Raw genomic sequence first — 27,295 nt, forward strand, 5'->3', positions numbered from 1 at the left:
TGCGTCGTGGTCATCCAATAGGCGCCCAAAGGCCGTAGCGGTTGTGCTGGCACGTGTCGCTGGTCTCGGAAGCCGGGAAAGGGAGCTGCAAAATTCAGACGCTTTTGAAACTGTGTCCGCGAACTTTCGCCGCTGCTGCCGATATGCTGCCTTGTCGATGAAGCTTGTGCCTTTATATTTAGCTCCACTCCAGCGCCGCCGTAGTCTGCGTCGTGGTCATTCAATAGGCGCCCAAAGGCCGTAGCGGTTGTGCTGGCACGTGTCGCTGGTCTCGGAAGCCGGGAAAGGGAGCTGCAAAATTCAGACGCTTTTGAAACTGTGTCCGCGAACTTTCGCCGCTGCTGCCGATATGCTGTTGTGAATGCTGTTGTTAAGTTGTTAACCCCCTTGGGTCTGCACAAAAGAAGCACAAATTGTTGGCTGTTTGTTTTATGCTCGGCAACCTTTATTGTGGGCAACTGAGTGGGCATGGGAGCAGCGACACGATGTGGTTCACCAATGTCTTTCGTTTTCTCATCCTTCAGTTTCCTGTCCTCTGCATTGGCGGCGTCGCTTCAGATCCAGTTCTGTGCCACGATGGAATCCCATCAGCGCTTTTTGACTGGAGTGCGCCGGCGTCAGGCGACAAACGCTCTAGCGGCCCATGGAATGCGTTCATGACGCAGCTGATCACCGCTTCGCAAGATTTTTACCCCGGATCGACATCGACGTCAACCATCGCAGAAGATATAAATGGGATGCACCGTCGCCACCCCTTCAGTGGGCATGGGAGCAGCGACACGATGTGGTTCACCAATGTCTTTCGTTTTTTCATCCTTCAGGTTAGTCCAGTTTCATCCAAGCGTTCAAATGATGTCTGCCTCGTTATGCTCCCTTGCCCACAAGTGCTGTTGGAAAATTTATGCCAGTGTTATTGTGTGCTCCAATTGCTCTTGTCCGGAGACGTTGAATTAAACCCTGGCCCTGGCCATAGCACTCGTAGCAACACTCAGAACCCGGCGCCCGACTCTGACAGCGGTGCCATTCTCGCCTTTCTGGATGATCTAAGAATCCGCTCAACAAACATTGAACAGGGGCAGGTCGAAATATTGAACTCAATTAAAACTATTACATGCAATCAAGAGGAACTAGACGTGAAGGTTACCGATATTTCAAACAGGCTTACCACTGTTGAGACCAAACTTGCGGGTTTTGAATCCTTCCGTCAGGACCTGAATGCTCTCAAAGCAACTGCTGAATGCCTCGCCAAAGAAAATTGCTCATTAAGGGCCCGAATGAATGACCTCGAAGATAGATCCCGTAGAGATAACCTCTTATTTTTTGGTATATCTGAAGGCGCTGGAGCCACCGAAACATGGTTGCAATCTGAAGAAAAAATTGTGAATGCAATACAGCAAGAAATGTCAATTACCATTTCTAATACTGATATCGCCCGGGCCCACCGAATCGGCATTGCAGACCCTACGAAAACGCGACTAATAATAGTAAAATTTTCCAACTACAAAACAAAGCAAATGCTTTTAAACGCTCAGTCTAAACTGAAAGATTCAGATGTTTCTATGTCTGAAGATTTTAGTCCATCTATAAGGCATGCTAGAAAAAAACTGCCAGAATTTGCGAAGGAAACTGCGCCTAACACGCGCTTTAAACTGAAGCACGCACGGTTATTCTTAAACAAGAAATGCTACACCTATTGTGCTGAAAGTAATAGAGTTCGTGAACAAACTAGCGTGTATGCTACTACTTCACGTGCTGATTCTAGTGCCGCGGGCGGTTCTGATGACTCGAAATAGCTGGCTGGGCGCTTTCGTCCGCGTGCGCAGCCGATCTCTGGAATTTCAGTGCTTTTCTCCAATATACGCAGTGTTGTGCGAAATCGTGATGACCTTTCCTGTGCCGCCGATACGACATCGGCCGACATTATTGTCTTAACGGAAACATGGCTGAATGATTGTGTTAAAAGCATGGAAATCATGGATACCGAAAAGCGGTACTCCATATTTCGCCGTGATCGCGCAGTCGCACGGGGTGGCGGTGTTCTGCTCGCCATCTCGGATCATCTTGATAGCCTTCACATTGATATTCCTACGACACAGGAGTTTTTATGTGTTCTCATCACGACTGAATATCAAAAACTTGTATTTTGTGCATGCTACCGTTCGCCTTCCACTGGGATTGGTTTTTCCAGTGAACTTCATGACACGCCAAGCGCTGTGTGTGCCAAATTTCCGAATTTTCCTGTTTTTTTATTTGGTGATTTTAATTTCCCTAATATTACCTGGTCTAGCTTTCCGTATTCCACTACCAACTCTACGTCAGAATTGTCTAATTTTTTAAATGTTTGTTCAGATTTTTACTTAACTCAGGTAATAACGCAGCCTACTAGGGTCACATCTTCAACATCCAATGTATTAGACTTGTTGCTAACAACAGCCCCTGATGCTGTATCTAACATTACCTACTTATCAGGTATAAGCGAGCATTCTTTATTACATGTCATGTTGAACTTCCCTGCTCGAACATCGTATAACAATATAAAACAAATATATGATTATGCTAAGGGCAATTACACTGCGATCAATAAAGCACTTGAAGACTTCCTTGACGAATTTCTGGCAAACTTCAACGATAGATCTGTAAATACAAATTGGCACCTTTTCAGAAACAAGCTTTGCGAGCTGGTCGACTTGTATATTCCTCGAAAAAAGCTTTTAACCAACCGGCAGTGTCCATGGTACAACCGCTCATTAAAACGTCTGGCAAACAAAAAAAAAGGAGGCTTTTCCGCAAAGCGAAGTCTTCTGGAAAGCGGGAGCACTGGTCAGCACTCCAAAAAACTGTTAACATTTATAAGAAGTCTTTGGAGGAATCGATGCACTACTACTTTAGTGTGACGTTGCCGACGCTTCTAACGAGCAACTTCTGTTGTCGTGTTGGGTGATTTTAACATAGATATATTGACTGAGAATACAGTTTCTAAGAGTTTTATTGGTATGATGTCTACCTACAGCTGTGCAAATGTTATAAACCTGCTAACAAGAATTACCACAAGTACCAGAACTGCTCTCGATTTATGTTTCACTGATTTCTTACCAAATGATGTCCAGTCGGGTGTGATGGCCTGCGATGTTAGCGACCATCTTCCATTTTTTGTCTTTTTGCCCCATTCGAGGAAAACTTTTTCTATTAGCGCAGCTAACACTTTCTATCGAAAAATTAATGACGAAACTATAAATTGCTTTCGACGCATGATTTCAGAGGTGGACTGGTCACTCGTTTATAATGAAGAAGATCGGAGTCGCTGTTACGATGTCTTTGGAAAAAAAATTCAAGATGCCTATTATGAAGCATTTCCTCTAGTCCGCCGCTCTAGGTACAAAAAGTCTAAGAAACCGTGGGTTACGAAAGAGCTGTACAAAAGAATAAGGCAGAAACACAATCTCTTTGCTGATTTTTTGAAGCACAAGGACATCAATATACTAAATTTGCATAAAGCTGTAAGGAATAAGCTCAACACTGATCTAAAAACCGCAAACAGGAATATTACGCAAAAGCGTTCGCTAATAAACTTGCCCCTAATCAGATATGGAGGTCATACAACAATTTAGTATCAAAACGAACCGAGCCAACTCCAGTAGAGGTTGTGGTAGATGGCGTTCCACTTAGAGGTCGACCCTTATCAGACATGTTTAACGAACACTTCTTGACGGTTGGTGAAAATCAGTCTGCGCAAAGAACATGCACAGATCCAATGTCATATCTTAAAGGCATACCAAAGCCTTCGATATTTTTTTCCCCAACAACTACAGCCGAAATCCCTTCGTATATAATGCGTCTAAAAAATAACTGTTCTGTTGGAGCTGATAACATCAAGGGTGAGGTAGTGAAAGCCGTATCTGATATTATCGCACCTTTGTTGTCCCATATATGCAACCAAATGCTCGAAGAAGGCAGGTTTCCAGATAAATTGAAGATAGCAAGAGTTTGTGTGATACATAAGACAGGAAGCTATAATGATCCTAATAATTACCGCCCAATACCCGTTTTGCCGGTTTTCTGCAAAATTGCTGAACAAGTCATCAATACCCGCCTTACTTCGTACTTCATTAAGACCGGAGCTATTGCGAAAGAACAATATGGCTTTCAGAAAGGGAAATCTACGGAAAAAGCTTTACGTCACATAAAGGATAAATAATTAACAATATAGAAAACAGAATTTTTACACTTGGGCTATTCTTAGACTTTAAAAAAGCCTTCGACTCGGTCTGTCACAAAATTTTTTTGCGCAAATTACAATTCTGTGGGATACGAGGTTCCGCACTTAATCTTATTCAGAGCTACTTATCATCCAGTGTACAATTCACAATGATTAACGCCATACCTTCAAGCCACGGCCTTATACGCACTGGTGTGCCACAGGGCTCAATACTGGGTCCTATTCTATTCCTAGTTCACATAAATGACATTGTTAATATTCTTCCTTCCTCCGAAACAGTTTTATACGCTGACGACACAAATATTTTCTTTCATGACGCGAGTTTACAAGCAATAGAATGTAGAGCAAATCTCTCGTTAGAAAACCTTACATTATGGTTGAGAGCCAACAGGTTAGAACTAAACATCGTGAAGACGAAGTATGTAATATTCAGAGCTAAAAATAAAGTCAGATGATGAGCCAATCATATTATACAATTCAAATGTTTTACAACTACTACAGGCAATAAAATTCCTTGGAGTTATATTTAATGAACACCTGCTGTGGACTGACCATATTAATCAAGTAAGAAAAAAATTTCGCGATCAGTGGGCCTTCTAAATAAATTTAGACTTCTATTGCCAGTATGGGTCAAAAAGCAACTTTATTTCAGTTTAATTCAGTAACATCTTCACTATTGTTTACTGATATGGGGAGACTCAACACAGACTAATTTAAATGCTTGGTTTTTACTACAGAAAAAGGCCATACGAGCAATTGCTAATCTAGGCTACTTGGATAGCACTAACTTGTGGTGGAACAGCTTGGGGTTACTGACAATTTTTCAGTTAAAAACTCTTCGGCTAGCACTTGAAACATATAACAGATTTCATCATGAAACTACCTTTTTTGCAACACCAGAACTACCACAAAACCCATATCCCCTTCGACACATGACAATAAGAGCACCAAAATCAAGAACAAATTACGAATTCCAAACGATTAGATATCAGATGACTACCTTTTTGAATTAAAACAGAAATTTTCATGACCTCCTCCATCAATGCAGAACCCAAAAAATATACAAGAGAAAAGTGATTGCACTGTTGACTACATGACTAACCGGTATATCCTGTGACATATTGTAAATTGATTACAGTTAACATCATCATCATCATCATCATCAGCCTGACTACACCGACTGCAAAGCAAAGGCCTCTCCCATGTCTCTCCAATTAACCCTGTCCTTCGCCAGTTGCGGCCACTGTATCCCCGCAAACTTCTTAATCTCATCCGCCCACCTAACTTTCTGCCGTCCCCTGCTACGTTTGCTTTCTCTCGGAATCCACTCCGTTACCCTTAAGGACCAGCGGTTATCTTGCCTTCGCATTACATGCCCTGCCCAAGCCCATTTCTTCCTCTTGATTTCAACTAAGATGTCATTAACCCGCGTTTGTTCCCTCACCCACTCCGCCCGCTTTCGATCTCTTAACGTTACACCTATCATTTTCCTTCCCATAGCTCGCTGCGTTGTTCTTAACTTAAGCTGAACCCTCTTTGTTAGCCTCCACGTTTCTGCCCCATAGGTGAGTACCGGTAGGACACAGCTGTTGTATACTTTTCTCTTCAGGGATATTGGTAAGCTACCATTCATGATCTCAGAGAACCTGCCATATGCGCTCCACCCCATTCTTATTCTTCTAGTTATTTCCCTCTCATGATCCGGATCTGCGGTCACTACCTGCCCTAAGTAGACATATTCTCTTACTACTTCCAGCACCTCGTTACCAATGGCGAACTGCTGTTCCCTTGCTAGGCTGTTGAACATTACTTTGGTTTTCTGCATGTTAATTCTTAGCCCCACCGTTCTGCTCTGCCTGTCTAACTGATTGATCATGCTTTGCAGTTCTTGTCCTGAGTGGCTTAGCAAGGCAATGTCATCAGCGAATCGCAAATTACTCAGGTATTCTCTATTAACTCTTAGCCCCAACTCTTCCCATTCCAGACCCCGGAATACCTCCTGTAAGCAGGCAGTGAAGAGCATCGGCGAGATCGTGTCTCCCTGCCTGACACCTTTCCGTATTGGAATTTTATTGCTGACTTTATGGAGAACTATAGTAGCTGTGCAATCGTTATAAATATCTTCCAACATTTTCACATAGCACTCTTCTACACCCTGATTCCGCAATGCCTGCATGACAGCTGAGGTTTCCACTGAGTCAAATGCTTTCTCGTAATCAATGAAAGCTATATATAGGGGTTGGTTATATTCTGCACATTTCTCTATCACCTGATTGATAGTGTGAATGTGATCTATTGTCGAGTATCCTTTACGAAAGCCTGCCTGATCATTTGGTTGACTAAAGTCCAAGGTTGTCCTGACTCTATTAGCGATTACCTTAGTAAATACCTTGTAGGCAACAGACAATAAGCTGATTGGTCTGTAATTCTTCAAGTCCTTGACGTCTCCTTTCTTATGAATTAAGATAATGTTAGCGTTCTTCCAAGCTTCTGGTACTCTTGAGGTCACAAGGCATTGCGTATACAAGGTGGCTACTTTTTGTAGCACAATCTCTCCTCCGTCCTTCACCAAATCTGCTGTTACCTGATCCTCACCAGCTGCTTTCCCTCTTTGCATTGCTCCTAAGGCTTTCTTTACTTCCTCCTTCGTTACTGGCAGGATGTCACATTGCTGTGCTCGACTGCCTCCCTCAGTAACTTGATTAGATTCGCTACTGTATAGATTTTTGTAGAAATCTTCGGCTAATTCAACTATCTTATCCATATTGCTGATGACATTGCCCTGTTTGTCTTTCAGCGCATACATCTGGTTTTTACCTATGCCCAGTTTTCTCCTCACTGATTTTAGGCTACCTCCGTTCCTTAGAGCATGCTCGATTTTCTCCATGTTAAACTTTATTATGTCGGCTACCTTGCGCTTATTTATTAGCTTCGATAGCTCTGCTAGTTCTATCCTGTCTGTGGAGTTAGACGTCCTCATGCTTTGACGCTTCTTAATCAGATCTTTAGTCTCCTGAGATAGCTTGCTGGTATCCTGTCGAACAATCCTACCACCTACTTCTGCGGCGCACTCTGTAACGATAGCTGTAAGATTATCATTCATTCTTTCAACACTACGGTCTTCTTCAGTTAAAGCGGAAAATCTGTTTTGCAGCGACATTCTCAATTCCTCTACCTTCCCTCTTAATGCTAACTCGTTAATAGCCTTTCTCTTCACCAGTTTCCTCCGTTCCCTCTTCAAATCTAAGCTAACACGAGACCTTACCATTCTGTGGTCGCTACAACGGACCTTACCGAGGACCTCCACATCCTCTACGATGCCAGGGTGTGCACACAGTATGAAGTCTATTTCATTTTTAGTCTCACCATTGGGGCTCTTCCACGCCCACTTCCTGTTTGCTCGTTTGCGGAAGAAGGTATTCATAATCCGTAAATTATTTCTATCTGCGAACTCTACTAATAACTCTCCCCTACTGTTCCTAGAACCTACGCCATGGTCACCTACCGCCTTGTCTCCAGCCTGCTTTTTACCTACTTTTGCATTAAAGTCGCCCATCAGTACAGTGTACTGTGATTTTACTTTGGTCATTGCCGATTCCACATCCTCATAGAAGCTTTCAATTATCTGGTCATCATGGCTTAATGTAGGCGCGTAGGCCTGCACCACCTTTAGCTTCTCTTATCAAGCCTAATTACGATAGCTGCCACTCTCTCGTTAATACTGTAAAACTCCTCGATGTTGCCAGCTATATCCTGATTAATGAGGAATCCCACACCTAGTTCTCGCCTATCTGCTAATCCACGATAGCACAGTACATGCCCGCCCTTTAGTACTGTATACGCCTCATCTGTCCTCCTAACCTCGCTAAGCCCTATGACATCCCATTTAATACCGGCTAATTCCTCCAATAGCACTGCTAAGCTAGCCTCACTTGATAAGGTTCTTGCGTTAAACGTTACCAGGTTCAGTTTTCAATGGCGGCCTGTCCGGAGCCAGAGATTCTTAGCACCCTCCGCTGCGTCACAGATCTGACCGCCGCCTTGGTCAGTTGCTCCGCAGCTGCTGGGGACTGAGGGCCGAGGGTTAATTGGTTTGTTCTTAGAAGGTTGTGGCCAAGTACAACACCAGGGTGGCCAAATCATGTTCTGGTGAGGAAGTGCGTTGTCGGTTCTGTTCACCGAAATCAGGCCGCACTCCAAGCCTGGGTATGCAATTCCATCGACACGCGTAGTTTTTTTTTTTAATCCGGTGGAGAATTGCGTGGCACCGGGATTCGAACCCCGGTCCTCTTGCACGCGAGGCGGATGCTCTACCTCTACATCATCGCTGCACTGCAGTTACCATGATTGTATATATTTTTTTTCCTTTTTATAATCCCCTGTAACACAACAGCACGCATCTTAACAACTTTGAAGATATCTTAACATTGTTGTACAGTTTTTCCTTTGTTTTTTTTCTTTTAACATGCCAGCAAGTGTAATGGCGACCGCTACATTTATTGTATTTGTATATTTTGTGTATTTGCCGAATGCAGTTTGCTTACCCCCAGGGAGGAAGGCCCTCATCAGGCACCACGCCTTTTGGCCTCCTTCCTGAAGTGTATGAAACACTTCGAATAAATACTTTTCAAACTTTCAAACCCAAAAAAATTTTGGAGTAGTCTCAATCAACAAGACCAGTCACTTGTATCTCTCGTTGACTCTCTATCACACACTATTCCAAGCACTGACGTCGCTGGCATCTTTAATGAGACCTTTAGTGCAGTGTTTTCAAGTACCGCAACTGACATTACTGATATTAGAGACTATGCATGTAACATAAGCTTTCCAATGGACCCTGCCAGGTTTAGTTATGACGGAATTATTAACATAATTAACAATTTGAAAATCTCCTCTTCTTGCGGCCCTGATAACATTAACACCAAAGTACTGAAGAATACTAAGGTATACTCCGCAATTTTTTTACTGAAGATATGTGAACAATCGCTTCAAACAGGAGATATAGCACACGAATGGAAACTGGCTAAACGGATTCCACTCCATAAATCTGGCGACAGACATTGACCCCTTAATTATCGTCCAATATCATTAACTTCCATTTCCTGTAAAATCATGGAGCATATAATTTTTTCTCAGTTAGCTAGTTTTCTTGAATCATTTTCGTTTTTCACACCTACACAACATGGTTTCAGGAACCAGTTTTCCTGTGAAACACAGTTATTATCCTTCAGCAACGAAATTCATTTGATACTTGATGAAGGTTCAGAGGTCGACGTCATTTTTTTTAGATTTTCGCAGGGCTTTCGATAAAGTATCCCATAGTCTTCTGTTGTATAAGCTTGCTCATCTTCATATCGACCAAAATGTTCTAGCATGGATTCGTTGTTTTTTAAATAATCGCTCGCAGTTTGTCTACGTTAACGGTCTTCAGTCCTCTTCTATGCCGGTTACGTCTGGGGTACCACAAGGATCGGTACTCGGACCCTCGTTATTCCTTGCGTACATTAATGATCTGCCTAACAATATAAAATCCTCGATCAAACTTTTTGCAGATGATTGCATACTGTACCGTGAAATTAAAAACACTAATAATGTCAACTTATTGCAAGGTGATCTTAACTGTATTACTGACTGGTGCATTAAATGGAAAATGGTTTTAAACACATCAAAATGCAAAGCCATGCGCTTTTCACGTCAAGGCGTCTCGCCACCAGCCTCTTACAGCATCAACAGTGCTTCGTTAGCCCCGGTAACCTCGTATAAATACCTCGGTGTACATCTCACATCAAACTTATCCTGGAACCAGCATATTACCTACATTACCGGAAACGCTAACCGCATGCTTGGTTACATAAAAACAAACTTTTCTAATGCACCCACTTCAGTCAAATTCCTTCTCTATAAAACACTGGTTCGTTCGAAGCTTGAATACGGCGCGTCGATATGGGATCCTCATGCTAAGTCACTTACGAGGTCTCTTAGAAAAGTATCCGACTTTATCTTTTTTTGCGAACACCTGATGGATATGAAACAAGCGCGCCTACAGCAGCCGACCTTGAACCGTCGTGCGCATGCACGAATTTTTTTCCGCCTGCCGATAGCGTCAGTCGCTGGGAAGCAGCGTTTGAGTGAGGCAGTGCGCAGTGCTCTCGTCGGTTTTTTGTTGCTAGGAAAATGGCGGAGCGAAAGGAGCAGCGCGACTACCTCAAATTTTGCCAGAAACTTGGCGATAGCCAAGTGGAAACCTTTCGAAATGTTCAGACGACTTTCGGTGATGATGCTATGAGCAGCACACAGATCAAGCAGTGGTGCAACTGGTTTAAAGACGGCCGCACAACTGTCGAGAGAGAGCCACGCTCCGGTCGGCCATCAACATGCCTAAATTACCAGGTAATTGCCGAAGTGAACGCTGTGGTGATGCGGGACTGTTGTGTGACTATCCGAGAAAATGCGGAAGAGGTGGACGTCAGCAATTTTTCTGCACATTCCATTATCACCGAAGATTTGGCCATGGAGAGAGTTGCGGCGAAATTCGTGCCGAAGCTGCTGACGGTGGAGAAAAAGCAGCTTCGTGTTGAAGTCTCACGGGAGATGCCGGATTCCGCAAACAGTTACCCTGACTTCACCGACGCCGTAATCACTAGTGACGAGTCTTTGGTGTACGGGTACGACCCGGAAACCAAATCCCAGTCGTCACAGAGGACGCATTCCACGTGACCAAGACCAAAGAAGTCCCGCCAAGTGCGCAGCAATGTCAAAGTGATGCTGACTGCTTTTTTGACTCCCTCTGTGTGGCACACCACGAGTACGCACCCCACAGGATCAAACAATGACTCAAGAGTACTACAGGGATGTCCTCCATCGCTTAGTTGGTGCTGTGCGGCGCAAGAGACCGGAATTGAGGTCAACAAGAAATTGGCGCATCCCTCGCGGCATTGCTCTTGCACATTCCTCGCATTTGATTCAGACTTTTCTGGCGAAAAACCAGACTCCTGTTGTTCAATAGGCTTCTTAATCTCCTGATATGTCCCCCTACGACTTCTGGCTGTTTCCTAAAATCAAGAGACCATTGAAAGGAGCGCGATTTCAAAAAAGAAAGGGCATTATGGCTGCAACGACAGCAGAGCTAAATTCCATTCCGAAAAGGGCCTTTTCGGAATACTTCCAACAATGGCAGCACCACTGGGAGATGTATATGGAGCCCCAAGGAGACTACTTTGAAGGTTATTAGGTTTCCAACGCTCCAGTTATGCCAGCTTTTTTTCTTCGGCCAAAGGTCGGATACTTTTCTAACAGATCTCGTATATCTGTTTTGAAAGCTGTTCAGAACCGTACCGCTCGTTTTATCCTTCACGACTATGGTCGTACATCAAGTGTCACACAAATGAAAAGCACATTGTCACTACCGTTACTTTCACTGCGCCGAAAAATTTTACGATTCTGTCTTTTTTTTAAGATCTACAATTTCAGTGTTTTGAAAAACGCTTTGCTCATTCCACCCACGTCTGTTTCATCGCGCCTTGACCATCCACGTAAAGTGGGCGTTCCACCTTGTCACACTACTGCTCGCCAAAATTCTTTCATTCCAACTACATCATCCGAGTGGAATCACTTGCCAGCAGATGTGGCACTCACCGACGATCTCGAGCATGTTAAGAAAAAGTTGAGTGCCTGCTTTTCTTGCTCATGACATGTGTGCCCTTCGGTTAGTAGTGCGACATGAACTCTGTGTTCTTGATTTGTGGTTTTATTTTCGTTGGGTTTTGTTCTCTTTTCTCGTTTTTTTTCTTCTTCGTCTAGGCTTCCATGAATTGTTGAAATTTCTAATAACTCAGTGCAGTGATCAATATGTAGTCCTGTAACCCGTGATTGTATTCATTTTTTGTTATCTGTGCTTGTTGCACTCCCCTCAATAATGCCCGCAGGGCCATGATGGTATTTGAAATAAATAAATAAATCCTTGGAGACGGTGTTGAATGGAAACCATCAAGCTTTGCTTACTCTGCAAAGAAAGCGACTTTGTGTACTTTGGTCACAGAAAAGTATTTTTACCAGTGCTAGATGATTTAAAGAAGTTGGAAGCTGGACAGTTCTGCACTGAAAAAGGAGCCGGTCTTATTGGAACAGTGTTTGCAATTCTTGGTGATAACCTGGGTAGATATGGAGTATGCGAATTTGTAGGAAACTTCAGCACAGCAGAGCACATTTGTCGACATTCGGCAGCAGCTCTATCAGGTGTATCAGGCAGCTCTGTCAGGTGACAAAAGCCAGTTATGAAAGCTCTCTTCAGACGTTGCAGGACACTGAGAACATGGGTGCTGAAAACGGGATAAAGTTCAACTCATTATTGAATGAGCTCAAGTATGTTCACGTCTGTGCCCATGGCATTCCACCATGTTTAGCGCATGATCTCTTTGAAGATGTTGTTTCTTTCGACCTTGCTTTGCATCTAAGTATCTTTGTATCATGCTCTGTATCTTTGTATCGAAGCTTTGTATCCAAATGGATTTCACTGAAAGATTTAAACCAACTCATATCCCGCTTCCCATTTCAATACAGAACCTGAACGACAGACCATGTGAATTTCATTTACAAAAGACACTCAGTGGTCACGCCGTCCAGAACTGGAACATGCTGCGCTTGGTTCCATTGTTTTTTGTTGGAAACGCAGAGTCCACAGAGAACGAAGTATGGCAACAGGTTTTACTCTTTTCTGAGATAGTGCAGCTCACTACAGCGCCGACAATTATTGGTGTTATGGTCATGAGACTTCAAGACCTTATTGAAGACTGCGTAACAGCCAGAGCAGCTCACTTTCCTGACATTTCCATGAAGCCAAAAGCACCACTACTTGCTACACTATCCTTGTCTTGTGCTGCAGTTGGGGCCTCTTATCAAAATGTGGACTTTACGCTGTGAAAGCAAACACAGCTGCTTTATAAAGAGTGCAAGAAGTTACCAGAATTGTAAGAATCTTATACTCACGTTGTCTACATGCCATCAGCTCTTCAAAGCGTAACTCGGGAAATGACGCTGATGCTTTCGATAATGCATCTTCATATGTGCCTGAGCTTTATGATCTCGAAGTAAGAAGCCTTATAAGTGGGGCTTTTTTCGGTCAAGAGGCTATATTCACAGCCACCCAAGCTACTATTCGGAGTGTTTTGTATAGGACGAAATTGGTTGTCATAATGTCCTGAAATGAAGGTGTACTCGTCTTTGGGGAAGTTGTGCTCATTCGTTCCCATTGCAAATAACATTTTTTTCTTTTGAAAACTCTCAGGACATCTTATGAGCCTGCAATGATGTATTACAATATTTTGAGCTCCGAGGGTCCAATCAGGTGTATCAATGCGAATCCTCTCCTCAGCTATGCGACAACTAGTCCCGTCAAGCCTGCATGCAGCAAATATGCCGTTTTCGTTCTGAAACATGCTCTACTGGGCGTACTTTAATTTGAGCCTCTACTGTCACTTTACATTGATTGGTCTTTCCATCTTGGTTCCTTTCTTACTGGCAGGTTAAAGGTAATGGACCTGGAAAGGCTTATTGCTGAGTAGTTGCCCACTGTGTGCGAACAACACGTCCGTCAGCTAGCGGCAAAACTGCGGGAAAGTGGTGTGCAGTGCTCAGAGCATCTTAAGTACTTCGAAGAAAATTAATTGGTGTTTCTCAACCCTGCGAACAGGAAAATTATGCTCCTGAGGATGAAGGCAATTGCGTCTGCCCCACAAGCTCCGAGTTCATCAATGGACACTGAAGCTTGCAGTGTTGCTGTTCCAGAATATATGATAGTTCCATGGAATGAGTTTCCAGCCCAGCTGATCCAGTCGTGCGAAGAAGGTAAAAGGCCACAAAAGCAAGGTTTAAATTAAATAAGAATCACCAGCATCAAGATACTTGAGATCATACCGAAACCAGAACGAAAAGTACTAGGAACTGTCGCAAGTGAAATTATTGGGAGATACCCGAAAAGCTTTCATGATTCGCTTACCGGACCAGTTATCACTACTGGATTAGAAAGTTTACTGTGAAAATATGAAAACTGTATCAGTAACAAAAAGAGAGCAAGCTGCAGGCACACTTGTTCTCCAAGTCCAGATGTCTTGGAAGGAACACAACTGAAAAAGACAAACGTGCAGAGAGACTCGTATGGATGCGTGGTTGGGCTCCCAAGCTACAAGCTACCTTATAGTGAAACTGCTGAACGGCAGGAAGAAAGGAAAGCTTCCTTACTGAAGCAGTTCAGGCTCTGATTTCGCAATGAAATGCTTATCATTCGGCTGATTTCGGAAACCTACGCTTCACAGCCACTGCTGATCAACAAATCATGAAGCGTAATGGATATAAAAAAAAACTGGCAATTTCTGTTTGAAGAGCGGCATCTGAATTCCCACGTCAACGTCGTGCTGGGCTTTAATTTGTCAGACGCTTTTTACAAGAACCTGCAAACTGTTGGAAAGCAGCTTTTTCGGTATGCTCACAGTCAGGTAAAAAGGAAAAACTTCAAAAATTGCCTGAAGGCAATAGAGGCATCCGAGACTGAGAGAAGGTCGGCTGCAGCTGAATATGGAGGCACCCCGCTGTTCTTGCTTGCTTTACTGGGCGAAGAGGAAGACCTCTTCTACAAATCCAGCAGAGTAGTAATTTGGGCCTGTTGGTAGTTCATGACGAGGAAGTTGGAGCGCAAAAAAACAAAGACAAAGTCCAGACGTGGACGGGACAAGTGCTCACTTTCAAAATCTATTTTATTGAAGTGCGCGAAGGGAACCTAGCGGGGCCGCCGCGCATGCGCTAAACCTCTTGTCTCCCAAACTTGCTGTTGTTAAACCCTGAGGCGAGTGTGCAGAAGGTGGTGAAGGCATACATGGTTCAAAATAGTTAAGATTATACGCATTATGACAACAAAAATCGATGTTCTTTTGGAGTCATGTGCACTGAGGGCGTGCTGATGCATAGATCGTTCTGAGCGATCTTAGCAGCTTCAAACAGCTCACGTTCGAGCCTACCTTGATGCCTCCCGATTACCCAGGTGCTTTTCAGCAGGAGTAGACATTTGCAGTCCTTACAATGGGGTGGGAGGTTCGAGCCCTAGCCTTTAGCTAGTGAATTGGCGTGCTCCTTCAATCTGTCGTTTAGACAGCGACCAGTCTGACGGATATTGCCACGTATCATTGTATTGTTTGTTCGTTCACGCTCAAGGCTGCAGGAAAGGGTTGTCATCACTTTTGTTCGTGACTCGAGTAGCGACCACACTAATCTCGATTGATCGCAGCCATGAAAGGCTGCATCTAGGTATTTCCAGATTTCTGTAGATGATCTTGTCTTGTTATCTGGAAGTTTCCTTGCCGGCTTTAAACTGAGCGATGCCGCGAGCGGCGGACATTCGTAGATCGACGATTGACGAGCACGCTTGTTGCTTACGCCGCCACCGAGTGATTCAGTTCTTTTGCGGGCGCAAGTTAGCCCTTATAAAGAGCTTCGTTTGCAAGTATTTCTGGTGTCTTCCTGACCTCTGGACTGCCGTCACTAAAACGTGACATCTGGTGGAGGTACGGGTAGCCTTCCATGTACCGGACACCCCCTACAAGCCGTGGCGCCAGCCCTCTGAGTCATCAACCGCAGGACCTGAGTCCAGTCCACCGCGCTAGCCGACGCCTGCAAGGGGACGCACGAGAGTTGGGGAATCTGCCGGACCCTACCCGGAAGCGGAAGCCAGCCGCAACGTCTACCATGAGCTTGCCCCAGACGACGACTCCAGTCATTCTTCACCAGCCACCGGTGCCACCAACCTTCGACGCTTCGCCTGGCGCCAACCCCGAAGAATGGCTGGATCAGTTCGACCGTGTGGCTATCTTCAACAACAAGGTACGTGTTCTTAGGTACGTGTTCTTCGCCTTGGAGGGACCAGCAAAAGTCTGGTTTGAGAATGAGGAAGCTAACCTCACGAACTGGGAAACCTTCAAGGAGCAGCTTCTAAAGACCTTCACGAACGTCGTGCGAAAGGAGAGAGCCCAGCAGCTGCTACAGTCTCGCATACAACACCCAAACGAGACCGTTGCTGTGTACAATGATTGGTTTTATGGGGTTTAACGTCCCAAAGCGACTAAGGCTATGAGAGACGCCGTAGTGGAGGGCTCCGGAAATTTCGACCACCTGGGATTCTTTAACGTGCACTGACATCGCACAGTACACGGGCCTCTAGAATTTCTCCTCCAAAGAAATTCTAGCCGCCGCGGCCGGGATCGAACCCGCGTCTTTCGGGCCAGCAGCCGAGCACCATAACCGCTGAGCCACCGCGGCGGCCTGTGTACAATGAGGAAATGAAGCGTCTCTTCCGGCTTGCCGACGCGAGCATGACGGATGAAGAGAAGGTGAAGTTGCTTATGCGAGGAGTTGAAGAGCAACTATTTGCCGGCCTCGTTCGCAACCCACCTAAAACCGTCGCGGAATTCGTAGAGAGGCATCCACAATGGAGAAAACTCTTGACGCCCGAGCCCGCCAGTATGACCGCCAGCGGCGCTTTTTGTCAGCAAGCTGCATGGACACCGCTAACAATGATAACCTGCGGGAGGTTATACGTGAAGTTGTGCGAGAGGAGCTCCGACGATTGCTGCCAACGGGAACGCAGCCGCAACTTTCATCGCTCACTGACGTCATCCGGGACGAGGTTCAACAAGCCTTGGGTGTGACGCCGACACCCACGCAGCCTCTGCAGCCCCCAGCCATGACTTACGATGCAGCTGTGCGCCGTCCTGCACCTCGACGACGGGACCCAAGCCCCTATCGCCCTCAGCCAGCTGCGTTGGACCGCCGCCCACTCGCCCCAACCCGCCCGTCCTACGAGCGACGCGCGCAGCCGAGGAAATGCGACGAGTGGAGAACTCCCAACCAGCGCCGCCCACTATGCTTCCACTGTGGCGAAGCCGGTCACGTCCTCCGGCACTGCCCATAGAGAAGACTGGGCATCCAAGGTTCTCTTACGACGCTCCACGACCCCGACCCGGCCAGCGACCAGCCGAAATCGAGGAGTTTTTGCGTCGGGAAGAATACTCATCGCCGAGCCGCCTATCACGTTCCCCGTCGCCATCGTCTCCGCGCTTTGTTTCTCCTAGCCGAGGTTACGCCGTGCGTGGATGTTCCCCCAGCCCCCGAAGGTTAAATTAAATAAAGCAGCCTCTGGAGGTGAGGTTGCTTCTAAGCGCAATGACAATGATCCTCCATCGACGAGTACTCAAGACCATGCCTCAACTACGACGACAACACCGACGACGACGACACCGACGACGACGACACCGACGACGACGACGACGACGCGGCCAGACTTGAAGCTTTTACCGCTGCCCAGTGAAGTAACGTCGCAGTACGCCCACCGCAGCCTTACTACTCGAAGAAGCCGAGATCGGACACCGAAGACAACGTACAATACGAGAACGCGAACAAGTGACCTTGAAGTTACGGTCGACGGTCACGCGGTTACTGCCTTGGTGGACACGGCAGCTGACTACTCTGTCATGAGTGGCCCACTCGCTGTCCGACTCAGGAAGGTAACAACAACCTGGGATGGCCCGCTGATCCGCACCGCAGGTGGCAACCTGATTACGCCGTCAGGACGCTGCACCGCGAGAGTTACCGTAAATGGGAGAACCTATGCGACAACCTTCCTGATCCTACAGCATTGCTCGAGAGACGTGATTTTGGGAATGGACTTCCTGAACGAACTTCGGGTGATCATCGATCTTCGATCTAAGTCGATCAAGCTTTCCACGGAAAAAGCCATACCTGTTCCGACAAGCGCGACTCATCGCGTTGCCTTAAACGTCCTCGATGAAGCATTGAGCGTGCTGCTCCGATCAAGTGTTCTCGTCGGCATAGGTACTGGAGACATCGAAAATGCCGAAGGCGTTATCGAGGGGAACACCCAGTTACTCCTGGATCGAGGATTGGGCGTCGCGAGGGGAGTCACCGAAATCCGAAATGGCCAAGCCCAGGTGTTGCTAACCAACTTCACCGAACAATACCGGCATCTAAACAAAGGTACGACGATCGCTTTCCTCGACGAGCTGGCAGACATGAGAGGCGTATTTGCCCTACCCGACCAACCCGCAGAACTACCTGACCAAGGCCATCAACCCACGTTCGGCATCAACCCGGCATTACCCCGGAGCAGACAAGACCAAATTCGCAGTCTTCTTCAAAACTACACCGATTGCTTCTCATCAGCATCGAATGTGCGACGAACCCGGCTTGCCAAGCAGCGCATTGTCACAGACGAACACGCACGACCACTGCGACAGAGCGCCTACCGCGTATCGCCGCTAGAACGCCAAGCTATCCGCAAGCAAGTTGAGGAAATGCTTCGTGACGACGTCATCCAGCCATCGAGGAGCCCCTGGGCAGCACCGGTCGTCCTAGTGAAAAAGAAAGACGGCACCCTTCGCTTTTGCGTCGATTACCGCCGCCTGAACAACATTACGAAGAAGGTTGTCTACCCCCTCCCCCGCATCGACGATACACTGGACCGGCTGTGCAACGCTAAGTACTTCTCATCGATGGACCTGAAGAGCGGCTACTGGCAAACTGAAGTCGACGAAAGAGATCGCGAGAAGACTGCGTTCATCACGCCAGACGGACTCTTCGAGTTCAAGGTGATGCCATTCTGCCTCAGCTCTGCCCCAGCGACGTTCCAGCGAGTAATGGATACGGTGCTCGCAGGCTTGAAGTGGCAGATTTGCCTAGTCTACTTAGATGACGTTGTCTTCTCCTCAAGCTTTGAAGACCACCTCAGAAGGCTTCGGATAGTGCTGGAAACGATCAAGTCTTCAGGCCTGACACTGAAACCAGAGAAGTGCCACTTCGCCTACGAGGAGCTGCTGTTCCTTGGTCACGTCGTAAGCAAGGATGGAGTTCGCCCAACCCCAAGAAGACGGCTGCGATCGCAGAGTTTCCACAGCCTAATGACAAGAAGGCTATGCGCAGATTCTTTGGATTGTGCGCTTATTACCGGCGATTCGTCAAGAACTTTTCGCGCATCGCTAAACCTTTGACCCAACTTACCAAGGCTGACGTGCCTTTTAAATGGCAAAGGCCGCAAGAGGAAGCTTTCAACGAACTGAAGCGCCGCTTACAGTCCCCTCCTGTGCTCGGGCACTTTGATGAAAACGCCGAAACCGAAGTTCATACCGATGCAAGCAGTGTGGGCTTAGGAGCGGTCCTCGTTCAGAAAAATGGCTGACATGAGAAAGTTATCGCGTACGCTAGCCGTTCACTGTCGAGAGCCGAAGCCAACTATTCGACGACAGAGAAAGAATGTCTCGCCATTATTTCGGCCACGTCCAAATTTCGCCCCTACCTATACGGACGACCATTCAAGGTTGTGAGCGATCACCATGCTCTGCGCTGGCTGGCCAATTTGAAAGATCCCTCCGGCCGCCTTGCTCGTTGGAGCCTGCGTCTTCAAGAATTCGACATAACTGTAGTCTACAAATCTGGCCGCAAGCATTCCGATGCAGACTGCTTGTCACGAGCTCCTGTCGACGCAGCACCCGAAGAGGAAGACGACGACGCTTTCTTAGGACCGGTAAGCGCCAGCAGTTTCGCGCAGCAGCAGCACTCGGATCCTGACTTGCAAAGCCTAGTTGATTATCTGAAAGGCAAGACCGCATCGCCTCCCCGAGGGTTCAAGCGGCAACTGTCGTCCTTCGTCCTTCACAATAATGTCCTCGTGAAGAAGAACTTCGCGCCGAAGAGGACAGTGCATCTTCTTGTCGTGCCCAAAAATCTCAGGCAAGAAATTATGCAGGCATGCCATGATGAGCCGACTGCAGGACATCTCGGGATTGCTCGCACGTTGCACCGCATCCAGGAGAAGTACTATTGGCCACGGCTAGCTACCGACGGATTTCCGTCGAACTCTTCACTACATGAACTATCGGAGCATTTACGGACAAGACGTGGTCACCAAGATTCGTCGTTTTGTTTCACTAACTTCAAGAGTCGCAGCCTTCAAGACCCATCTAGACTTCAACCTGACATGCAGGTGGGAGAACCTGGTACCCAAGTCCCTCCGTCTCAAAACTCCCGTCCACTCCGTCTGGGGCCACCAGATCATTCAACACGCCGAAAGGAAACTGGTACTTGCACGTGTTCAGGAATGCCGGCAGAAGATAAAGCGCCTCGAGACCGACTCGTTTTTCGCGCGGAGGCAGCTCGAATACATTGTCCAAGAGCGCTTTCCGGACGTACAACTGCACGCCAACTACACGGCAGCGGTAAGAGAACGGCATTGCAAGGCATCGCATGAGAAGAAGATTGATGCTCTTCGGATTCCAAGAAAAGAGAAGAAAAGACAGGTTTTGGTGAACCTCTCCTCCTACAAGCCAAGCGCAGCAGAAACCTCTGTCCTCTGCCGCGGTTTGAACTTTAATACAGATCGCCCACCAGAAAAGAAAAAGGTAATCTGTGCGGTTGAGCGTGCGGTAAGCCTGCTACCTATGAACGTCCGAGATGAAGCCCGCACTCGCGCCATTGGCGTTCTCTCGAAGTGGCGGCATAAGCCCCTCTTCTCTGTGGCTGAGAAACGAGCCATACGCGACCTCAGAAGGAACCCGGAGATCGCCATCTTACCGGCAGACAAAGGGAATGCTACCGTCCTGCTCAACCGCAGTGAATACAATGACAAGATGATCGGTTTGCTGAACGACGCCACCTACTTGTCTGTACCACGCGATCCTACGGCCAGATTGCAAACGAAATTACAAGAACTGCTGGCGGACCTATTTAAGCTCGTGCCCCCGGATAACAAGAAACTTTACTACCGCCTCCTATGCACAAATGGTTCGGCTCCTGCTATATACGGTCTACCGAAGATCCACAAGCCTGGAGTGCCCCTACGCCCGATAGTGGACTTCACAAGGTCGCCACTGTATCGACTTTCGGGGTACCTCCACGAAGTGTTCAGCCCTTTATCCGGAAAGACTAGGACGTACATTGGGAATTCTTCAAATTTTGTTCAGAAACTGCATGACTTGGAATTGGACGCAGAGGACGTAATGGTCTCTTTCGACGTCACGGCACTCTTCACCAGTGTCCCGGTTGACCTAGCCGTTTCCACGTGCGAGGAAGCGTTGGAGAAGGACTGCAATCTGGCAAGTCGTACGCCCTTCGACGTTCCAGAGCTGAGCACAATGCTACGGTTCTGCCTAAGCAATACGTATTTTTCCTTTAATTCAAAATTCTACAAACAGACCCAAGGCACTGCGATGGGCGCTTCCATATCGGTCACCACAGCAAACCTCGTCATGGAAGCACTAGAGGACAAGGTATTGAATGCTTTCACTCCAGCACCCAAGGTCTTCTACCGGTATGTCGACGACTGTTTTTGCATATTAAGGAAAGAGGACGCGTCGCGGTTTCTACATGAACTAAACAGTGTCGAACCAAGCTTGAAGTTCACGGCCGAGTTTGAGCAAGAAAACCGCCTTCCCTTCCTGGATGTCCTGGTCGAGCGGAGGGACAATCGCCTTTCGTTCTCTGTGTACAGAAAACCTACGCACACAGCCCAGTACTTAAAAAAATTTTCATTCAAATCATCCAGTTGCGCACAAAGCCTCCGTCGTCACATCACTGACCAAACGTGCGACACGTGTCTGCAAAGGCCAAGAAGATCTAGAAAAGGAGTTAAAAAGAGTGCAAGAAGAGCTGTCAGCCAACGGTTATCCGAGCCGCTTCATATCAAAGATACAAGAACGAGCTGCACATCCAGCTACCACTGATTGTAGGACGTATCGAACACGAGCAGGCATTCCATACATGCCTGGTATCAGCGAAGCGCTGTCTCGTGTGTTCTCAAAATACGACTTGCGCGTGGCCCACATGCCTGTCAGCAAGCTGCGGAATCAGCTAATGAATGTGAAAGACCGACTACCAAATGAGCAGTTTCCAGGAGTCGTCTACAAAATACCGTGCCTGAACTGCAATCATGCCTACATCGGTGAGACAGGGAAGTTCTCAAGACGCATAAAGGACCACCAACGTGATGTGAAAAACGAAAAGCATGCCACAAATGCGCTGGCGGGTCATGCTCACGACACTGGCCACCAGATTGACTGGGGCAATGCCTCCATCTTATCTAAGGAGAGAAACCTGACGACGCGCCTTCTGCTAGAATCGCTATTCATCCAGACAACACAAGCAACATTAAACAAGAACGCTGGACCCATGCCAGGCATCTACGCCCGATCTTTACGTCACATTCTCCGGATATAAATTCGCCACCGCTCTTGTCCTGCTCACTGTGAACAAGAAACCCGTACGGGTTTCGAAACGTCTTTCTTTTTTCGACTATGGTCAGTGACTGCTACTTCACTTCATTGCTAGCTACCGACGTTTCCCATTACGTGAAAACGTGCCGTGAGTGTCAGCGACGCAAAACGCCTCCGACTAGACCAGCCGGACTCCTGAACCCCCTACCACCGCCAACTAAGCCCTTTCAGCAAATAGGGATGGACCTCCTCGGCCCCTTTCCGACCTCTTCATCAGGAAACAAGTGGATCATCGTGGCCACCGACTACATGACCCGCTACGCAGAAGCAAAAGCGTTGCCTAGTGGTACCGCAACAGAGGTCGCAAAATTTTTTGTCGAACAAATTCTCCTACGACACGGCGCCCCGGAAGTGCTCATCACAGACAGAGGAACGGCGTTTACAGCGGAGCTGACACAAGCCATTTTAAACTACAGCCAGACAAGCCATCGGAGGACCACTGCCTATCATCCACAAACCAACGGACTCACAGAGCGTCTGAAAAAGACCATCGCAGACATGCTCTCCATGTACATCGACGCCGAACACAAGACGTGGGACTCCATTCTGCCCTATGTGATCTTCGCTTATAATACTGCCGTCCAGGAGACAACCAGGTTTACCCCATTCCAGCTGGTATACGGCAGGAAGCCCACGACAACACTCGACGCAATGCTCCCGCACGTTTCCGACGAAGACAACCTCGACGTCGGCGCCTACCTTCATCGCGCCGAAGAAGCCCGAAGACTTGCGCGGCTTCGCATTCAAGACCAGCAGCACACCGACGCCCGACGCTACAATCTGCGCCGACGAGACACGCATTACAAGCCAGGTGATCGTGTTTGGATATGGACGCCAGTTCGCCGCCGTGGATTGAGTGAAAAGTTGCTGCGACGCTACTTTGGCCCGTACAAGGTTCTCCGTCGCATCGGTGACCTCGACTACGAAGTCATCCCGGACGGCACGACAGCATCTCAGCGACGCCGCACACGCCCGGAAGTCGTACATGTCGTACGCCTGAAGCCATATTATGAACGCTAAAGGACTGGAAGTTTTCATTGTCCGTATTTATTTTCATTTTAAAGCATCGAGACGATGCTTCTTTGTAAGGGGGGTAATGCCACGTATCACTGCAGTGTTTGTTCGTTCACGCTCAAGGCAGCAGGAAAGGGTCGTTATCACTTTTGTTCGTGGCGCGAGAAGCGACCAGACTAATCTCGATTGTTCGCAGCCATGAAAGGCTGCATCTAGGTTTTTCCAGATGACCGTAGATGATCTTGACCTGTTATCTGGAAGTTTCCTTGCCGGCTTTAAATGAGCGATGCCGCGAGCGGCGGACATTCGTAGTTCGACGATTGACGAGCACGCTTGTTGCTTACGCCGCCACCGAGTGAGTCAGTTCTTTTGCGGGCGCAAGTCAGCCCAAAATAAAGAGCTTCGTTTGCAAGTATTTCTGGTGTCTTCCTGACCGCTGGACTGCCGTCACTACAACGTGACAATATTGAACGTGGATTCTGCGTGGCTATCTTTGCGTGTTTATTGCCACGCAAAATGCGACGATTGAGCGAGGTCGCAGACCGCGAGACATATTTCACATAATTTGCGCAAGCCGAGCAAGGCTCACAAACGCGAGATATCTCTCACGTAAAGTGCGCAAGCCGCCTAAGGCTCGGACAGCAGGAGACATCCTCGCGTAATATGCGCAAGCCGGGTGAGGCTTCCAGAATGTCCGAGAGCCAAGGGTGAGCCAGAAAGTGCAAGAGCCGAGTCTGGCTCACAGAGCACCAGACAGTGTCAAATGGAGTTACCATCATGATACCGATAATACCTTGCATGGCTGCAAGGCTCCTACATAACTGCTCAACACGTTACGCCAATGCCCTACCTTAAGGCCTCCTCATCTGTCTGTCACTGCCTCATTCAGCATGCATGTTGTGAGATAACAAGCGTTGCAGAAATGGTGCTTCGTGGGATGGCTCTCATGTGTGTAGCATGCTTGCAAAAGGACATAGATAAGGCCACCTTAACTGGATTTATTAATGCCACATCCCTCACGATGGGTGCCACACAGTGGCTAAACAATTTCTTCAGTTTCTCCAAGTCCAGCAGGTTGGCGTCTTGATACAGGTTCTCACTATGCAGCACCTGCAAAAAAGTAGCAGTACATGCAAAAAAATTCAGTTCATCTGTTTTCTGGAAATTCCAGAAAAGGGCACAAGTAGTTCTTCCATTACTGAACTAATGATGATTTCGAAAAGTTTCAGGTTTGAAATACAGACACTGGAAAACCCGACTCAAGCACGCATGCTGCTCAACGTCCAACCTGCACAAAATCTAATAACCGTGTCACACAGGCATTTTGAAGGCTTTCAAATGGCTATCAACTCAGTGGCACTTGAATGCAGCTAAATGGGCATTTCCAATAGCCACAGAGTCCCTAGAACAGTGTGGACATCTATCAAGATTTTGAAGGCTTTTCAGTGGTAGAGATTTGCACTCAGACATGGATCACTCAAGAAGTACTTGGATCACTCGCAACTATACACTAAGGAATAAAATCAAAGCAATTTAATCGCTGAAAGAATACTCAACATGAAATGTACAACTTATTTCACTAAAAAAAAAGAAGGCTGGCCACAAAACACTGCAGCAAGCATATTATCACTGTTTCCAATAGCACAAAAACAATGAATACCACCTTTTCAAAACTGCGTCAGTGCTACAACAGCTTCCCAGAAAAATTATCAACTGTGACAGTGGCGCCACAGCAGCTTGGTGCGAGATGATGAAATATCTCTACGGCGATCAAGTATTCTGTGTAGCAGCGGCATAACTCCCGAGTTGAAGTGCAAATCCCAAAGCTCAATCTCCCACCTTAACTGTTATCTTTAAATACATATTTAAATTCATTGGAGCTTGCTGCAGAAGTAGGTGGTCAGATCATTCGAGGGGATACCTGCAAGTTATCTCAGGAGACGAAAGATCTGATGAAGAAACGCCAAAGCGTGAGGACGTCTAACTTCAGAGATAGAATAGAACTAGGAGAGCTATCAAAGTTATTTATAAGTGCAAGGTAGCCAACATAAGAAAGTTTAACATGGAGAAAACCTAGCATGCTCTAAAGCATGGAGGTAGCCTAAAATCAGTGAAGAGAAAACTAATCACAGGTAAAAACCAGATGTATGTGCTAAAAGACAAAGAGGGCAATGTCATAAGCAATATGGACAAGATAGTTAAAGTAGTCGAAGAGTTCTACACAAATCTCTACAGTAGTGAATGTAATCAGAACGTTACAGAGAGAGGCAGTAGAGCACAACAATGGGACATGCCGCCAGTAACGAGGGAGGAAGTAAAGAAAGCCTCAGGAGCAATGCGAAGGGGTAAAGCAGCTGGTGAGGATCAGGTAATAGCAGATTTGTTGACGGATGGAGGATAGATTATGCTAGAGAAACTAGCCACCCTGTATACGCTTGCCTCGTGACGACGAGCGTATCAGGAGCTTGGAAGAATGCGAACATTATTTTAATTCATAAGAAAGAAGATGTCAAGGACTTGAAGATTTACAGACCGATCAGCTTACTATCCATTGTCTACAAGGTATTTACTAAGGTAATCACTAATACACTCAGGACAACCTTCGAATTCAATCAACCAGATGATAAGGCCGGCTTTCGTAAAGGATACTCAACAAGAGACCACATTCATGCAATCAATCAGGTGATAGAGAAATGGGCAGAATATAACTAACCCCAATATACAGTCTTCATTGACTACCAGACAGCAATTGACTCGGTGGAACCACAGCTGTCAAGCAGGCATTGTGGAATCAGGGTGTAGAATAGTGTTATGTTAAAATATTGGAAGATATTTATAACGACTGCACAGCTACCATAGTTCTCCATAAGGTCAGCAATAAAATTCCAATAGGGCAAGGTGTCAGGCCGGGAGACACGATTTCGCCAACGCTATTCACCGCCTGTTTACGAGGTGTCCCGGGGCCTGAAATGGGAACAGTTGGGGATAAGAGTTACTGGAGAATACCTAAGTAATTTGCGATTCTCTGATGACATTGCCTGGCTAAGCCACTCAGGATATGAACTGCAAAGCATGATGAATGAGTTAGACAGGCAGGGCAGAATTGTGGAGCTAGAAATGAACATGCAGAAAACCAAAGTAATGCTCAACAGTCTAGCAAGGGAACAGCAGTTCACAATTGGTAGCGAGGTGCTAGAAGTAGTAAGAGGACATGTATACTTAGGGCAGGTAGTGACTGCTGGTCCGGATCATGAGAGGGAAATAACTAGAAAAATAAGAACGGGGTGGAGCGCATATGGCAGGTTCTCTCAGATCGTGAAAGGCAGTTTGCCAATATCCCCCAAGAGAAAAGTCTAACACAGCTGTATCTTACTGGTACTCACCTATGGGGCAGAAATGTGGAGGCTAACAATGAGGGTTCAGCTTAATTCAAGGACAACAGAGCGAGCTATGGAAAGAAAAATGATAAGTGTAACGTTAAGAGACCAGAAGCGGGCGGAGTGGGTGAGGGAAAAAACGCGGGTTAATGACATCCTAATTGAAATCAAGAGGAAGAAATGGGCTCGGGCAGGGAATGTAAGGCGAAGGCAAGATAACCGCTGGTCCTTGAGGGTAACAGAGTGGATTCCATGAGAAGGTAAATGTAGCAGGGGGCGGCAGAAAATTAGGTGGGCGGATGAGATCAAAAAGTTTGCGGGGATACGGTGGCCACAATTGGTAGAGGACAGGGTTTAGTGTGTTA

General features: G+C 46.8%; 1 protein-coding gene across 1 annotated transcript in view; it reads left to right on the forward strand.

The window, feature by feature from the left end:
• The first annotated feature begins 431 nt into the window (after positions 1-431).
• The window catches only part of LOC149327770 (uncharacterized), a 32,549-nt gene continuing 5,685 nt past the window's right edge, over positions 432-27,295 (forward strand). The window contains exon 1 of the mRNA XM_089564965.1: positions 432-1,139. Within this exon, the coding sequence (XP_089421091.1) occupies positions 432-1,139 (708 nt within the window). The remainder of the gene's footprint in view (positions 1,140-27,295) is intronic.

The sequence above is a fragment of the Amblyomma mixtum genome, chromosome 10 (assembly GCF_055824585.1).
Source record: "Amblyomma mixtum isolate Tamu chromosome 10, ASM5582458v1, whole genome shotgun sequence".
Taxonomy (NCBI): Eukaryota; Metazoa; Arthropoda; class Arachnida; order Ixodida; family Ixodidae; genus Amblyomma; species Amblyomma mixtum.